Raw genomic sequence first — 17,263 nt, 5'->3', positions numbered from 1 at the left:
CCAGTTGTGCAACCTTGTCTGTTTTGTATATAGAGAAAGGATGCTTTGTTGCAGTACGTAGCTTCCAACTAAAAGGCTTTTAAAGTGTTACTGAGCTGAAAGAAAGGGATAGTTAGATGTGAAGGGCAAATAGGGGATGCTTGCCCTGTGGGTAATTGCCTGCACCTAGGATGCACACCAACAACTGATGCAATAGCACTGGAAGTGCTCAAGTCTGTTTTCAAGGGTGACTGATGTTGGTTCCGCTTAATTCTGTTCACATGTGTTCCACTTCTGCAGACCAGCTGTTGAGTTTGAGAGCATCTGTGGGGGTGTTCTTGGTACAGCACAAGCCAGGTTTTGGGCCTCTTAGAACTTCTTTGTTCATCAGCCAGATAATTCTTATTAATGGGGGAAAGAAAGTGGTACTTAATGAAAGTCTTCCTTCAAATTATCTTACATTTCTTTCAGTAAAAAGAAGTTAGATTTTACTATAAATGCACTGTGCTCACAAGCTTCTAAATCATATTTTAAAATAAGATATTTTGTTAAACAAAGCTCTGTCTGTCCCTCTTGCCAGCAGATGCAATAGCCTGGGTGAAACCTCTTATGGTGGAGAAGGGGCACAGCTAAGGTTGAAGGGAAAATAAGTAAATTTTTCTGAGTTGGCTAGTTCAGCTGGAAAAGCATAGTGGCTGTGAGTAGTGATCCTTACAGTCATGGGGCAGCCGTGCTACAGAGCTAAAGCCTCACTTCTGCTATTGCCCTACAGAGACATGAGAGAGAATGCAGGTTTTTTGCTTCACTGGACTGGAGCTGGAATGAACAGGGAGGCAGTTGTACAGCTTGTAACAAGAGGAAAACTCTTGTTATTCTGCTTTGTTTTCACAAAGATTGGCATACATCAAAGCTGGGAAATACGGGAGAAAATGCCAGATAATGTGTGCAGTTGAGTTGTTTCACCAGATCCTCAAAGCAGTGGATGCTTGCATCAGCTGGCTGGTACAGAGAAGAGCAAGAGCTGTTCCTCCCGCATGATAGGAAGAGATGACAGATTGGAGAACTTGGAGGAAAAGTTAAATTACAAGAAGGGGTTTCAGCTGTGTTAGAAGGTTCCTTTAGAACATGTTATAACAAAAGCTACAACGGTAATCCCAAAATCCATTACCTTTTAGTCAAGCAGCTTTTTCTCAGTTTCCTGTTTTACAGTTTCCAGACGTAGAAAATTTCTTGACTGGAACACGTTTGCTGAAGGTGAGCTACGGATACAGTGCAAAACAACTATGCTTACATTAAAACAGCGATCTCAAAATCTCTTCAGTTCTTTTCCTAGAGCTTGGTAAAATAATTATTCAAGGTGAAGTTCAGTGTGCTGTGTATGTCAAATACGTGCAGCCAATACCATAATGAGCAAGTAGAAAAATTCCACAACATTTGCCCAAGATGTCTTGTTTCAGATAGTTTGGAGGTTCTCAGCACTTTAAGTGATGGGTTTGGTAAGTTATGATAACAAGAGACAAGATGTGATGATGATTATGTAGATCATCTTTAGTTACTCCATTAGAGTTATTTTGTGTAAAGCAAAGACAAACCTGACATAAGTTTTACGGTAGATGTGTTTTATTCCTTGCCATGCAATGCTACTTCTAGAAAGAAAGAAAACTGAAGGGAAAAAAAACCCCACAACCATTACAGTACCTTAGACATCTCACAGGCAGTTTTGGTTTGGTTTTGTATTGTTTAATGTTTCAGAAAATGGTTGAGGATTGCAAGTCTTAAGCCGCAGCTGTTCTCTGCGGAGCTGTTGCCTGTTCTATTACAAATTTGTGATCATGTACCAGAAGGCTGCCTGGAGTTATTTTCAGGATGCTTTTTGTAACACTGTAATAGCAGTATATTTCTAGTAGCCGTCCAGCTGAAGGAACTTCAGACTTTCTACAAATTACCAGTGATAGTCATAGCTTCACTAGTGGTGATAGGATGCTTCCTTGCCCCTCTCCTGGTCTTTTTCATGTTAAATTAGTTGTTACAAAGACTGGGAGAAAAAGGAAACCCCAACACAGCTCAGGTGGGTTAACTGATATGTCCATGGAGGTGAATATACATGCGTTCCTTCTGCTCTCCTTACTAGAGAAAATGGATATTTAGCCTGAGATTTAGGCTCCTTCAACTATGTGTGTCCTCCCTCCATCCTCTGTAGCTGTGTAAGCAGGCAGAGTACTTTGAGGCCTTTGGGGGATCCTGTTTGGTCCATGTGCTCCCTACCTCCCATCTAATGGCACTGAAAAACAGTGGGGTAGAGTGTGACCCCAGTTCAGCCTGGGGCTGCTTCTACCCCTGAGATGTAAATAATGAGCTCAGCCAAAAGCAATACGCAGCCGCTAGTCAGTCCAGCTGCCCCTGGAGATTTACTGCTACCAACTCATAGCCCGAATGGATAAACAAAGCTCAGATAGGGGTGAAAGGGCCTGCAGCTCTCCCAGTTGATACAACATCTGCCAAGAAATCTCTGAGGCTGTGGTTCTCAGGCATGCGAAGGACTATGCTGCCCATTTCTATTTTCTTTGCTCTCTAACTCCTCCCTTCCACCCCAAACAAAAATAGCAATTGGAGATTTTTCATAAAGGCTTCAACTGAGACTGCTCCTGTTCCCATTTGGGCTGGTGGAAAGTTCCATGTGTTGCTGTGCAGATATTGCCACGTTTTCATTGACTTGAGTCCAGTAGAGCTAAAAGGAAACATCTGTGGAGCAGGATAGCTCTGTGTTTGTCCCAGAAATTAAGTGCTTCTGTTGGGAGTGTCAAGAGGCTGAAAGTTGTGTGCTAGAGACGAGGAGTCTGGGGAGTCCTGCTAGGCTTCTGCTTGTGTTACCCAAAAAGCACTCAGCTGCAGTTTACCTCGTTGTTGACAGGGACAGGCCCCAAGGGCCAGGCTGTGGGTCAGCAACTGCGGTTGGTTTGCTGCTTGAGTTCATTCTGTGGGGTCTATGCTCTGTGTCACCCTGAAAGTAAACACTTACCAAGTCTAGGAAACGTGATGATCAGCTAACATTTCAAAACTACAGTAGCGGTTCAATATTGGAATTGTTTAGTTTGGGGTGTAAAAGAGAGCTTATTGCCCCCTTACAGGGAAACTAAGGCAGTGGGGAGGAAAGGGCCCATCCCACCCATAATCAGACTTCATAAAAACTTCCTCTAGCACAGCCTGACCCTGCTCACACACCCCTTGGTTCCTGCTCAGCTCCTGCCCATTTGCATTCCCTGCACTGTGAGTCAGCTGCTGCCACAAGACTCAACATAGGAGCTCTTATTCACTGTGCCTGGCAGGGGCGGGTATTGCCAGATCTTGCTCCTCGCAGTGCTGCCAGGTGCCTGGTGCTGGTTTAGGGTTAGAGCTTTGAATGCCCAGTCCCTCTGTTCTCTGTCAGCCATGGACTCCTGATCAGTCTCATCCGCAGGCCTGACTTCATGCCCTGCACACTCAATGATTAGTGAAAAGAATGGGGAATTTCTGCTACTCGCTTTCTAAACCAGAGTCTTTTCATTACAAGCAAGAGAAAAAGAGGTAAAATCCAAGTCCATTGGATAGCCATAACCCCACAGAAATACCTCTTTTACTACTCAGGCCCATGGCCACAATGTGATACAGAGATGGCTGTCACCAGCAACAGATTGCAGAGAGTCCATGTCATAGAATCACAGAATGGTTTGGGTTGGAAGGGACCTCAAAGACCACTCTGCTGCAACTCCCTGCTGTGGGCAGGGTTGCCAACTACTAGGTAGTCTTCCTAGGACTCAATCCAACTGAGTATCTCCAGGGATGGAGCACTGCAGCTTCTCTGGGAAGCCCATCTTCTCTATGCAGCAGCAGATGATGGCATTCCTTCCCAGGACAGTGTTTTTGGATGTTGGTGCCTGAGTTTAAGTGCATCAGTCTCCACATTCTTTAGATGAACTCCAAAGCAAAGATAAAATTTAAACTAAAATATGCATACCAGGCAAGCTGCCCTATGCCTGCCAATAAGATGTAGCTCATGTTTTGGCAATTTATTGCATCTCTAATGTGATCTTCAGACTTCCTAATATACTGAAAAGATTCCCAGAGGGTAGGATCAACAGTGACACAGTACGATTCTTGAGAGCAGTACGAATAAGGAAGTATCACTTGAAAGGCTTAACAGAGGAAGCTATCTCTTGAAATTAACAGGCTAAGAATCTAGAGCTTGATTCTTTTCTTTAATGAAGACCATTAAGTTGATGTTCTGCTTCCTTTTGAGAGACAAAATACAGATCGGTCTGAGATGTCACCATTAAAGAAATGAATGAATGAATGACTAAAAGGACATGACAGCTGAAAAAGTTAATTATTCAAACATTTTATTTCCTGAACCATTAAATAAATAAATAGATAAAAGGACCAGAGAATGGAGAGGAGGTGCATTACTCAAACATCTTTCCAGACCTGTCTGTGAGCTGTCAACTCATGAACCTATCACTGGTGCTGCTGTCCCCGCTGCCTGCAGTGGGTCCCACCTGTGGTGCCGGCCCATCCCCTGCATGAGCCCGGTGAGAGCTGCAGGTGCCATTGGGGCAGGACGGGGCTGCCCCTGCACGGCTGCTGCAAGGGATGAGGTGAGGAGGGCCCGAGGAGCTGCCGCTCTGCTGCCTGTGGGTGCCGGGGAAGCTCCTGCTGTGCTGGGCCGGTTGTAAGTTTGGGTCTTGTGTGAGGTGGAGGAGCAGAAGCAGCAGATGAGGGAGGGGGCCAGAGGCTGGCATGTTTCCCTCTGTGCTTCTGCAGCAGGTCTGGCAGGATTGCAGCAGCGCCAGCTTGGATGGTGGCTTGAGATGCTGGGCTTGCTCTCCACAGAAGAAATGTGAGGGAAACATTTGGTTTGCTCTTCAGAAGAAGAAATTAATGAATCCTTTTCTTCTTTTATCCATGCTGGAGCAGTGTCCCAAATTGTTCCTTCTCATCCTGTCCTGGAGGATGAGGAGAAGAGAAGCCTGAGGACTCAACCAGCTTCTCTGGCTCAGAAACAGAAGACGTTTCTGATTCAGGTGGTTCAGTTTTAATTTTTCTTGTCTCAGTTTAACAGAAATTCTCACACAGAGACACATTTCTGTGATGAGCCATCTTCGCCCTGGCAGTCAGCAAGTGAAATCCAGTGGAACTGTCAGGGACTTCTGTTGGGAGATGCTCAAATGTCACTATGATGCCCACATGTCATTACAGCGTGTGGTGCCCAGGGCCTGGCTGGTTGCAGCAGCAAGAGGAGATGTCACTGACCAGCACTTGTTGCTGGTCCTGCACAGAGCCACAGATGTTTGAACTTGAGTCCAGAAGCAAAGAAAACTGTATTTAAAGAGTTGAAGTAGCGTTTGGATAGCACTCTCAGACACAGGGTTTGGATTTGGGGTGGTCCAGTGTGAAGCCAAAAGCTGGACTCCGTAATCCTTGTGGGTGCCTTCCATATCAGGAAATTCTGTGACTCTGTGACCTGACCTCAGTCACAGTGGCCTGGTTTCCCAGCCATCAGCATTTCCCACGAGTTGCATGGGCTTGCAAGTAGGAGAAGGCCAAACTGAAAGCTGGGCACTTTGGCATCCTTCTCTCTATAGAGAATGTGGTGCTTTTGCTTTTCCTTTAATTAGCCGCATTCCTAGCTATCCTGTAAAATATATTTTTGCCATTCTTGCAAAAAAACACTTGACTATTTGATGTACTGCTGTTAACGACTCCCCAGAGATAGTTCCAACCTCAGTTTTACCCACTGGAACACTTTAATAAGGCTAAGGTTTTCTTACAAGCTCTGTAAACATCTCTGTTGCCATCCTGCTGATTAAGATCAGCAGTACAGGCACCCTGGAGTTCTTGTATCATGTCACTTGTAGCTCAGATTTGATCTCCCTGGTTTAGACTTGAACAATTATAGCAGCTTTGCTAATCCTGTGGGAGGGGAAGAAGGAAATGCAATCTCAGCCACTTCCTGATGCAGCCAATATGTCTCCCAGCTGTCACCACAGGAGCACAGCTATGCCAGCTCCGTGCAGGTGTTGGAGGCACTGAGAGCCACCAATTTGTCCTCTCCTGTCACCAGAGTGCTCTCACAGCACGTGGTCTCACTGCATTTTGGCAAATGGTAAGTTTAGGTATTGCCAGAGTTGGGAACCTGTGCGCTGAAAAGTCCTGAATGAGGTCCTACTTCTCTTCCTTCCTTCAACTTTGATCTGATAAGGCTTTTTAAGCACACACATTGCTTTCTTCCCACTGTCCAATCATGCAGCTTTTTCTCAGAATTTACAAAATTCATAGAAATTCTCTTAAAACCCCCTAATTCAGCATCTGCAGCTACATGGAAGCAAACCAGTTGCTCAACAATGGAGAAGACACACAACCACACTTATAAGCTGGCAGAATGGCTGACTGCTTCCCAGTCCCAAAATACTGACTTTCACTTTGGCAATGTCTTCACTTCTGCTGATGGTGAGATGGATGATTTCTCATAGTCTGCTCAGCAAACCTACGCAATCAGGAATTTCTCCAGAGATTTAGCATTCAATTTAGACACGTGGCTACAGTTTTCCTGTGGCTGGTCAGACTTTGGGCTATGAATGATTGGCAGAAAGAAAAGCAGTGAAGACGGATGGGTCTCCCCCCAGCCCAGTGGAGTCTGCGTGCTCTGAGCAGAAGAGGGGGTGAGAGCTTTGGAGCAGCTCCTTTTGGAAATGGGAAGATGCAGAGCAGCTCCTGGCACTTGAACTCAAGTGGTTTGGCTTTAACTGGGTTCAGTTTAAGGCCTGAGAATCTCTTTTAGCACAGATCTTTCTGAACTGTTGCCCCTAGAGTGTACAGGGTATGGAAAAGCTCCCTCCTTAGGCTCAAGGCCAGTTTCCAAGTGCTGGTACTGGAGAGAACATTTTGGCAAAGTGCTGAGTCCTTCATTTTCCCCATCATTGTCCTTATGAAAACCACCCTTTCCTGAAGTATTATCGTGTTCCTTCTCTTGAAACAATGATCCATAGATTCAGCTCTTTCCATTTTAACCTGTTCCGATGTTGTTTACGCTGGCGGAAATCAGGACCAATGCCAGCACAAGTTCACAAGGTGGCTAACACCAGAGATTTTCCTCTGCTCTCCCACATCCTCAGAATACGTTTTTACTGTCCACCACTGTTTCTCTTCTGTTCCTTCCTGAGCTTGTTGCATTGCCCATGTTTGAAGATGCTTTCAAGTCTCTGCCATGCAGGACACCTCCCAGAGGAGAGGGGCTGCAGCCTTTCTGTGCTCCTGCTGCTCTGCGAGTAGCGAGCATGGCTTGGCATTGCTACAGCCTGCCTTTGGGCTGGTAGCTTAGCCTTGAGCAGCCAGGGCCAGTGATTGCCTATCTCGATAATAACCGTGTGAAAGCTGTTATCTAGTCCACCCTTCTACCTTCCAGCCATTGTGTGGTGGCACTCGTGCATTACTTGGCTTGGCAATCTCGTTTCCTCGGAGCTGGATCAAAATCGCCTCTGATGTCGCTGCCCATTTCCTTGCCCAGCTGGGCACGAAATCACAGGTCTGCATCATTGCCAGGAGCATCCAGCTTCCTTCCATGGGCTCCTTCCAGCCACTGTTTTGCTGGCTGAACCCTCTCCAAGTACAGCATCTCAACCTACTTACTGGGTTTCCCAGAGCCACGTAAGCCTCTGCAGTCTTTGGGCAATCTTCCTAAGCATGTTCTCTTTTGCTCTTTCTTTTTACCTCAAACTGGTCTCCTTACAGCTAACAGGAGTTGTTTTCTGTCTGACCGCAGACCCATCTTGAAACAAGAGAGGAAAGTACTTTTACTGGAAAGTAGAATTCTGAATTCCAGATTATATATATATATACACAATATGAACAATGAAATTGGTTTCTTGGCATCTTCTTACATTCCTACTTCTGGTTAGCTCTTCTGTGAATTACCTACTGCTCCCTTCCACAAGTCCCACTCCTCCTTCCTCTCATTATCTGTGCTTAATGAGGCTCCCAGCTGTGGCTCTTCTTGCTGCTTCACTTTCAGCTTTCAGCCTGAAAGGGGAAAGATTCCAGTGGCCAAAACCTCATCGTCTTCCAGTTGTATTAGTTCATCTAATGAAGAGGATTACCTCTACCCACCTCCATTACATAACATATGTGAGTCACCCAGATCTCAGAAGTGTTCTATCTGGCTGAGGTGCCAGCACACAAAAGGCCATTGATGTCCCTGTTATTTAATGGGAGTCTCAGGCCTCAGCACAAGCCCAGACAGGGTGTATGCTTCATGTGGGCAAGAACCCTACAGCCTATACAATGCCCTTCCTCACGAGCATCCCAGTCCTGGACCTGCTACAGTAGCCTGTGAGCTTTGTACTGTTGTGTGAGTTCATGTGGGTTTAGGAACCTTTAGCCTCTGTCAAACAGGTCTCATGGAGACGAGCTTTTTGAGCCTCCAAGAAAAGCGAAGGTGACATTTGACATTCATGGCAGGTGGAAGTCCCACCTGTAGTGAACCTGGTAAAAACCTGGTACCTGCTGGCTGCTGCAGGAGGGACCCGTTTGCTGCAAACCACATGTTGAGATGGTGCTGGCCAAAAACCTTTCCCTTCAGGAAGCACAGCCATCTAAATTGTGTGAGGAGGGACCAGGTGGCTCCACACCCGAGTTGTGTTTCACAGAGAGCATTTCAGTTTTTTCCCTGTGTGGCAGAACATGAATCAGAGAAATGACAGGCGAGCAAATCTGCAGCCAAGGAAAACTGGGAGGTGCTGAGCTAGTCAGAAGCCTTTTTGGATAGGGAGATGCTGCTCGAGTGTCAAGAGAAGGGAACACATGTGGGTGTGAAGATGTTTGGCACCTCTTGGGCTCCATCCTCCTTTGGAAGAGGCCAGGAAGGAGAAATACCCCCAAATATTTGTTCTCTTGCTTGAGTCTGAGTGGGACTGTGTGTGTATGTTTGTGGTAACAGGGAGTGAAGATCAAACCCATTTCCTTGGCTTTGAAGTTTGGACTGCTGCTGAGCTCTGTTCAGGTAGGAGTGAAGGCTTTGCCTGCTCAGCACAGGAGCTAGGCAGTGTAACAGCTCACCACACTAAATCAACAGCAGATCTTTTTCCATGCATACCCCTTTTTATCTCAGATCTTTTATGTGCACGCAACTCTAGTGGTTCCCAGCGTGTTGGGCAGCATCTTGCTTTTTGTTTTTGTTTTTCTGAAAGGATTTCAGTTAATGATAGCTGCACAGAGCACTTTGTCCTTCTCTCCATATGTGAATTCATTCCACTTGCTGGGATATTTCTGTTCCTCCCCACAGGAAAGACTCCAGAACAACTGCAGCTCCCCAAAAACCCAGCAGTAATTTGGGCTTAGGCCACAGAACTGCCCTGAAGTCACCCTGAGACCCCATGAGGGCAGAACATCTTTGTGGGACACATTTCCACCACCCCAAGCCACGCACATCCTATTTCACAGCTCAGGGCTGTATATTAGCCGTAAGGTTCCCCATACTGAGCAGAGACCCAAATTCTGTGAGTGGCCTGTGGGGAAGACACTGGGTGCTCAGCTTGCTTCCAGTGCGGCTCTCCCCTTGATGGCACAGGAGTCAATACTGAGCATGAAGACCCAGAGCTGTTCCCAGCCCCATGGGCACAAGGAGAAGCAGTGACAGACGCCCATGAGGGCACTGCCCAAGGCCAGAACCTCCCTGTCCTGTACCATTGCCAGCCTCTGCCTCCTGGCTTGACATGCAGGGAAAGCTGGGTTGGTTGAACCCTCAGGAGAACAAACACTGATGCTACAGATTCTGAGTTAAATGAGGGGAGAAATGTTGGGGGCTTTGTGATTCACAGTGCCACTGCCATCACTGAAACGTGAGATCAACCTCTTGGCGTTGTGCTGAGAGTCATAGGGAATCATTCCAGCTGTATTCCCAGCCGTTCCCTTAGGTTCAGCTGAATTGTCTCTCAGTACGCTTGTGGGTTTTTTTTTCGTGTGTGTGTGTGTGGTTTTTTTAATTACTTTTTAACAAAAACAAGCGACGAAAGCTGGCTGGGCTGCTCTCAGCATTGGCCAGAGCCGTTTGGGCCCTCCCTGCGGCCTCTGGAAGCCGCGAGCAGCCCGGGGCCAGCTTCTTGGCCAGACGCTGCTGATTAAAGCCGGCGTGTTGGGCCGAGCAGAGCACAGTCAGTCCTGCTCAGCTCAGTGCTCGGCATGGCGCTGCGGGGAGCCTGCCTGCTGCTCTGCCTCGTCTCCCTCGCCCACATCTCCGTCCAGCAGAACAGCAAGGGCAGGCAGAAGCCTGCGGCCTCCAAGAAAGGTAAGGGCCAAGTCTGCAGGATCCTGCCTGGCGTGGGGGGCAATTGGCACAGTTAGGGGTGCTCTAATGGAGCTTTTAGCTTTTAAAAACCCAAGGAAGTCTCTTTTTCTTTTAACACCTGTAGGAATGCTTTCATAATTTAGAAAGGATAGGGAAGTGGTTTGGGTGGGCTGCTGTACTGAATGCATGCAGTGGGGCAGCCTAATGGTCAGAAGGTACCATGTTTTCTGCGTCCTCCATTAGGCTCTCCCCAAACTTCCCCTCTGCTATGGTCTCCCTTCCTCCAGCCCCTACCTCTGCTCATTCATTTTCCAGAAGCTAAGTGGCAGCTGTGGCAGAGCTGCAGCCAGGAGCAGGCAGAGGTACATCACCTATTACAGGCAACACGGCTCATCATTTTCAAGTGCTTTTCTTCTCATCCCTCCTCTCCACAGCCCAGAGCAAACACCCAGAGCACAGAGCAGGCGGTGAACTGCTTTGCAGGCACTTTGCTCTTCGGAGCAAACGAGAGTGGAAAGGAAGCATCCCAGGAATTCACTTGGCCGTGCTCTCCCAGCAGCTATTTTTGTCAGATCCCATCCTTGAGAAGCTTTTTCTCCCAGTGGACCTCTATGAAATTGGTGCAGATCTGCTTAGTCCACAGCAGTGGTTTCTACCTGTGTTGTATAGCAAAAATACCACCTTGCATTTCTGGAATGTGGCAGGAGGGAATCTCATTTCTTAGGGAGATCTCATCTATCGCTGGAAGTGATGGAGCCCCATCTCCTGGGGCTCCTCTTCATCCCTTGCCATGTCCAAGCCCACTCATGGTAAGGATGGGATGTCACTCTTCTGTCCCCCATCCTTGCTCCTGTCCCACTTGGAGGCCAGATGAAGGGAATGAAAACCACCAGCAACCCCCTTGCAGTCCCCCTGCCCTTCACTGGGGTGGCTTGGACAGGGCAAAGTCATGGGAGTGTTGGGGCATTTTGCTGGGTTTGTATTTCTTAATCTGTGTGGCCAAGCCACAAACAAGAAATCAATGCTTTGAGCCAAAGCCTTTTCAGCTCTTTTTTCTCTTTTCTTTCTTTGCGCTATTTCTTTTCTTTCTTCATGATGTAATTATTGCTTACATTTGGATCTCCTTCAGAGCAAAAATGGTGTCATTTCACCAAGAAAAACCCAAAACTACCATTTCAAAAATGCTGAAATAACACATTCACTTTGCCTGTTGTTTTATTCCCCTCTCAAATTGCTCCCAGTAATTGCTCCAGCTGCAGCACTTCAGCAAATCCTCTCCAAACCCCAGTGGGGTGGGGGTGGCCACAGCTGCAGGAGTGATGCCACCAGGAGAGGGTCCAGGCTAGGGACCCCTGGCATTGGGGGCTTCCCCTGATTGCAGCCAGACAGAGTCCATGAGGACATGGAGGGAGCACCTCTGTGTAGCTCCAACACATATTTTTAAGGTATTTGGAGTCCAGATGCAGGTACTTGCAAATAGGCATGTAGAGGCTGAACATGGGCTCTGCTCCTGACTTTACCCCAATTCCCATGTGATCTCAGAGCCTCAACGTCAGTAAGGAAGAGTCTTCAGAAAGTGCCTGCAGACGTTTCCAGCAACACAAACCCCATGCAGAGGTTCTCCATCCCCTCCTGTGCTCCAGGAACATGCTGGGCTGAGGCACAGCTTATGCAACATGCCTTTGCAACAAGTAAAATCAGTCCTGAGCCCCCATTTGCAGCCTCAGAAACATTGCTTATGAAGCTTTCATGACCAGAGCATCAAAACCCAGGTCTTTCTGCAATTCCCTTCTCTTCTTGTCCCTGTCCTCAGCGTTCCTGCTCAGGGGTGGCTACCCCAGGACTTGCTCTGGCTCCCAGGTACAGCACTGGCACACTGATGGCTTCAGCAGCACCAAAAACAATTGCAACAGCTTTGATCACAGCTTACAGAGATGAGCTTTCAGGAAATAAAGGTGCAGAGACAAATACTACTCTTGCTCCCAAGCAGAGCAACGAATGGAGTGCCCTGGCAAGACTCACTGAGTGCCTCACCATGGCCTTTGGATGTTACTTAAACCTGAGGGACATTCGTTCTGCTAGAAAAGAGGCTTATGTGGATAAACATCTGTGCTAATTAGCTGTTTCCCACAAAGTATTTTCATCAAGGCACCAAAATAATAGCTAGTGCCTGAATTGCAACTGAACCCATTAAAGTTAATTGAGCAAGGAGGAAAGCAGCTGAAGGCTCTCCTCCTGGTCTGTCTGTGCTTTTGTATTCATGACACATATAATCTTCAAGCTGGTGGTTTTGGTGAGCATCCAAGTTCCTTCCCCACTTGCCTCACTTGATGGCTGGGCTCCCCAGCTCCCTAACCCCAAAGGAAGCCTCTCTTGCCGCTTTGTGGGCAAACTGAGGAGTGACAGGTATAGTGCAATGACCACAAATGCCTTTATGTCCCATCTTCCACCTCCTCCATCCCATGCCAGTCTTTCTGTGCAGGAGAAACCAGAGAGGGAAGGGCTGGTGCTAAGCCATATGTTAGTGACCTTTCTGGTAACAGCGTGATCCATGATACAGGACTCCATTTAATGCTAGCAAAATCTTACTGAAGGGATGAGTTTCTTGCAGCTCATTCTCCTCATTATGTCTTAGGAGACATCACTGTGGCTTGCAGTAGAGGAAAGATTAACTTTACAAAGGAGGCTGCAATGAAAATGTTGTGCTGCACTTCTCACCTAAAAAAGCCACAGATGACACTTTTCACCAGGCAATATCAGTGTGCTTCCCAGAATAATTTTGGGCAGGTCTCCCCATGCAATACGAATGTACAGTAGACCAAACGCTTTAGCTTGAGCAGCCCACTACAGTGGTGCTGCTGTCACCACAACTCCCCTGCTGGAAACATTGTGAACATTAAGCCATGATGCTTGGATCAGCCATGTCATTCACCCAGAGCCAGCAATCCCAGAACTGGTGCCACCACTGCCCATGCTTGAATCCAGGAGTTGGTGGTTAACAAGTGAGGAGAGCAGTGCCCCAAAACCCAGCCTGAGGGACCTGGGCTGATGGTGCAGTCAGACTAGTGAGTAAATGCTATCTGATTGACTGTGGGAATCTTTTTTGCCTTTCTTTGTGGGCAGGGAATTGGGGACTTTTGATGATAGAAACAGTTCAGCTGCCTCCTTTGGGACTGTGGTGGATGTTTATGCTCTCTCTGGATTTCTCCAACAGATGGTGTGAGTCTCAAAATGATTGAAGACCTGAAGGCCATGATTGACAACATCTCTCAGGAGGTTGCTCTACTGAAGGAGAAGCAAGCACTTCAGACAGGTAAAGGACTCCTTGAAGAAGGCTTGGCTTTTGCTTAGAGAGAGGAGGTGCTTTTAAAGTAGTCCAGGTGATGTTGACAAGGGATACCCAAGCAGGCCATGATGATGTGTCCATCACACGGAGCAAACTGTGGATCAAAGCAAAGCGTGGTCTCTCTGCAGCTCCTCCAGGCACAGGAAGCGCCTCAGGCAGTTAATGACAAGCATGCAGCATATGGCTCCTTTCTTTATGCCTTAGAACTTCCCATTTGCAGAGCTATTGATATTTCTATGATACTAAGCCAGATGTTCATTTTCCGTCACGAATCAGCAAGAAGGGTAATAGATTATTCTCCACTTCAGTCAAATGAGCTTTATTCTTTGCCTCAGGCTTTTGTCTGAAGCCTGGGGAGCTGGTTACCTAATCCCTCATACATTCCATGCTCTTGCCCAGGCAACCTTGCTGGGGGTTGATCCCCCCATGCCTTATGTGACAAGCGTGGAGTACAGGCCCCAAAATTTCTTTTTCCATGAAAAAGAACCATGTGCTCCATGGTTATTCTGTGCAAATTCCATGACACCAGTAGGATCTGCAGAACACGAAACAGAAATGCACCAAAAGTGCAAGTTAAGGAGAATTTTCTCCCTAAAGGAAAAGAAACACAAGCAAAATCAAGGCTTTAGATCCAAGCTCAGTCATTGAAATGTAAGCAGTTTGGATATTAATGCATAGCTCTGATTAGCTATTCTTTGGATGGAGTACCCTGCATTCTCAGGGTTTAAAGCTTAAAAATTAAAAAGTTGCTATTCTTAACAATGAAATCAGAGGCAAGTAGAAATTTCCTCTAAAGACCTCTACCTCTGCAAGTACAACACTTCTGATCAAAACCTATTAAAAAAGACATTTTTTTCATTCTTGCATAATCAAGATGGTTGAACTGCAATTGCAGGCTGCTGGCTGCTTTTCCCTAAATGCTCCAGCCCCCAGCAGAGATACATTGTACCCCAAGGAACTCAATCCAGAGCCTGTAGCCTCAACTTGAGCCCACCAAGGATGGGCTCACCCCTGGGATCTTTCTGGGAGGCTGTTTCCAAATGGGGAGGCCATATTCTTCCCGTGACAACAAGGGGCCCTGAGGGATGCACATGCTGTGTTTGCAGGATGTCCATTCTAAACCCAATTCTCTTGTTGTCTCTCTGTTCCATTCACGTGGCAACTTCTCAGTCTGCCTGAAAGGCACCAAAATTCACATGAAGTGCTTCCTGGCGTTCTCTGAGAGCAAGACATATCACGAAGCCAGCGAGCACTGCATCTCGCAGGGCGGCACGCTGGGCACGCCGCAGGGTGGAGAGGAGAACGACGCGCTCTACGACTACATGCGAAAGAGCATCGGGAACGAGGCAGAGATCTGGCTGGGCCTCAATGACATGGCAGCCGAGGGCAAGTGGGTTGACATGACGGGTGGCCCCATCCGCTACAAGAACTGGGAGACCGAGATCACCACCCAGCCTGATGGCGGCAAGCTGGAAAACTGCGCGGCGTTGTCAGGGGTGGCGGTGGGCAAGTGGTTTGACAAGCGGTGCAAGGAGCAGCTGCCCTACGTCTGCCAGTTCATGATCGTGTAGCGGGGCTCTGTAGAGCTGTAGGATGGCTACGTGCACGCTCACACACCCACACGCACCTCCACGTAGCGCTGCGACCGGGGCAGCCGCCATGGCCTGGTATCAGGTCGGAGCTGCGCTGCCTTTCACTCGGCTGCATCCAGCCCCATTTGCATCCCTCTCCCTATGGCATGATGTATAGATATATTTTTGTACACGGGGAACTGATGAGGTGGTTTCGATGAAGACCTGGTGTAACAGCCCAGCCTCATCAACAGCCATGTGGGCTGCCCGGGCTGTCTCTCTGCAGCCTCCGTTGCCACTTTGCTGAACCTTGCTGGGACACGGCAATGCCAGTCTGTGCCTTCTCCTCCAGCCTTGCTCCTCTGCAGGCCCTGGCACAGGGATCGGGATCCTGTCTCAGAGAGCAGAGCGTGTTATTTCTGCTTTGTGCTCAGAACCGTTGGCCTTGTACCCAAGCACTGTTGGAACTGTTGGCTCAGTGTCACGCTGCTCAAGGGGCTGGCATGCTGAGAGGAAAAGTGTCTTTCCCACAAGCATTCCCCTTTTTTTTGATCCTTTTCTCATCAGTCAGAAGAAAGTGCTTCATTTATCTCAGTGAGGGAGCTAGCCCCAGCGTCAGATCTTTCAAAATTCCTGCCATAAGCTTTATTTATCCTCCTGCCCCATGCAGGAAGCAATGATTACTTGCAGCATACTCAGTCAAATATATTCATGAGAGCAGAAGGTGAAAGTATCAAGTAAACAAAAAACCTGCAACGCTATCTGGTAATATGCTGCTCTATAGAAGGCAACTAGCTACCAAAAGTAAACCTCAACAAGTCTGACTTTAGTCACTCTAGGGCCTGTATTAGTGATTACTCCAGTCCTTGATGGTCAAGGCCCAGTCCTCAGCAAACACAAATGTGCTGAGAACCACATGCGCTGGTAAAGCTGAAGACCCTGGCCTTGGAAACTTTCTGCTGAGAAAAGGGTTGAAAAAATTGAAATATAAATTGGAATGATGGGAAGGCAATCACAGTCTTGCTGACACTGATTTGCTGACTGCTGCACACCAGTGGCTCTTTGATGCCCAGTGCTTGGTGCCAGCCCAGTTCTTTGGGTTACACATTCCTAGCATGGCTGGGAATCATATGTTCATGAGGAGCCCTTAGGAGAAGCATTTCTATTTGCTGCTTTGCCTAAAACCAGCATGGTGGTGGGGTTTCCAGAATTTCATGTGGGAGAGCCAAGCTGGAGGGGTCAAAACACACACACACACAGTGCATACTTCCCAGGCTGTTATTATTGCCAAACTTTCTGCTGTTCAGATGAATATGAAATAAAAATATATATAGCTTGCTGAAGGAATGGAGTTGAGTCAGTGTGGTGGGACTGCTTCCTTCTCCTTTCTCTTCAAAACAGCACCAGGGATCTGTTTGAGGGTAAGGGACATCGGAGGCAGAGGGCAAAAGCAGGAAGCAAGGGTCCACTGTTCTGTGACCTCATTTGTAGGATTGTCCCTCCTCTTATCATTTCAGTCAGAGGCAGGGAATCCTTTTACAGGAAAATAACATTTCCTCCCTCCTCTTGCTGCTGGGAATTTTCAGGAGCCAGCCCAGAAGAAAGGTCCTTCCCTTGCCCATGCCCAGCAGCAGTGGCAATGCTGGGGAGGTGGCCCTTCCCCACCTGCCTACCTCCTCCTTCATAGCCAGCAAAGCTGTGGCAGCACTAAGCATCCCCTTCCTTCCCTTGCTGAGGTGGTGAGAGTTCCTCCCTCCTCCTCCTTCCCCTCAGCGTCCCCCAAAAACCATGCAGAGCTGTGGAAGGCAGAGCTTGCCAGCATGCCAAGGCAGCATCCCATGAGCCAGCTCATCTCCATGCATACTCTCTGGCTCCCTAGGCAGATGATCTCTCCATTTCTGAGATTTGTATGAAGGCAAAGTAGCAAAGCCCAAAGCCTTGCTGGCTTTGATCTTGATTGCTCATAAACTGCAAGGTCTTAAAATGCAAATGCACATTCAGAGAAATAAAAATAAGTCTTTTATAATAGCCCAGGAACAAAAGGGACAGTGT

The 17,263-nt window shown here is 47.7% G+C and overlaps 1 protein-coding gene across 1 annotated transcript; it reads left to right on the top strand.

The window, feature by feature from the left end:
* Positions 1-10,069: 10,069 nt before the first annotated feature.
* On the top strand, positions 10,070-16,558 carry CLEC3B (C-type lectin domain family 3 member B). Its single transcript, XM_003207243.4, has 3 exons — positions 10,070-10,294; positions 13,509-13,607; positions 14,811-16,558. The coding sequence occupies exons 1-3, from the start codon at positions 10,189-10,191 to the stop codon at positions 15,209-15,211; spliced, it is 606 nt and encodes a 201-aa protein (XP_003207291.1). The 5' UTR covers positions 10,070-10,188; the 3' UTR covers positions 15,212-16,558.
* The last annotated feature ends 705 nt before the right edge of the window (positions 16,559-17,263 follow it).

Source organism: Meleagris gallopavo, chromosome 6 (genome assembly GCF_000146605.3).
Source record: "Meleagris gallopavo isolate NT-WF06-2002-E0010 breed Aviagen turkey brand Nicholas breeding stock chromosome 6, Turkey_5.1, whole genome shotgun sequence".
NCBI classification, from domain to species: Eukaryota; Metazoa; Chordata; class Aves; order Galliformes; family Phasianidae; genus Meleagris; species Meleagris gallopavo.
This window is presented reverse-complemented; position numbering and strand designations above follow the sequence as displayed.

Coding starts and splice junctions, on each gene's coding strand:
- CLEC3B (XM_003207243.4), top strand. CDS start 10,189: ATGGCGCTGCGGGGAGCCTGCCTGCTGCTCTGCCTCGTCTCCCTCGCC. Junction 10,295..13,508: donor GCCTGCGGCCTCCAAGAAAG/GTAAGGGCCAAG, acceptor TTTCTCCAACAG/ATGGTGTGAGTCTCAAAATG. Junction 13,608..14,810: donor GAAGCAAGCACTTCAGACAG/GTAAAGGACTCC, acceptor GCAACTTCTCAG/TCTGCCTGAAAGGCACCAAA.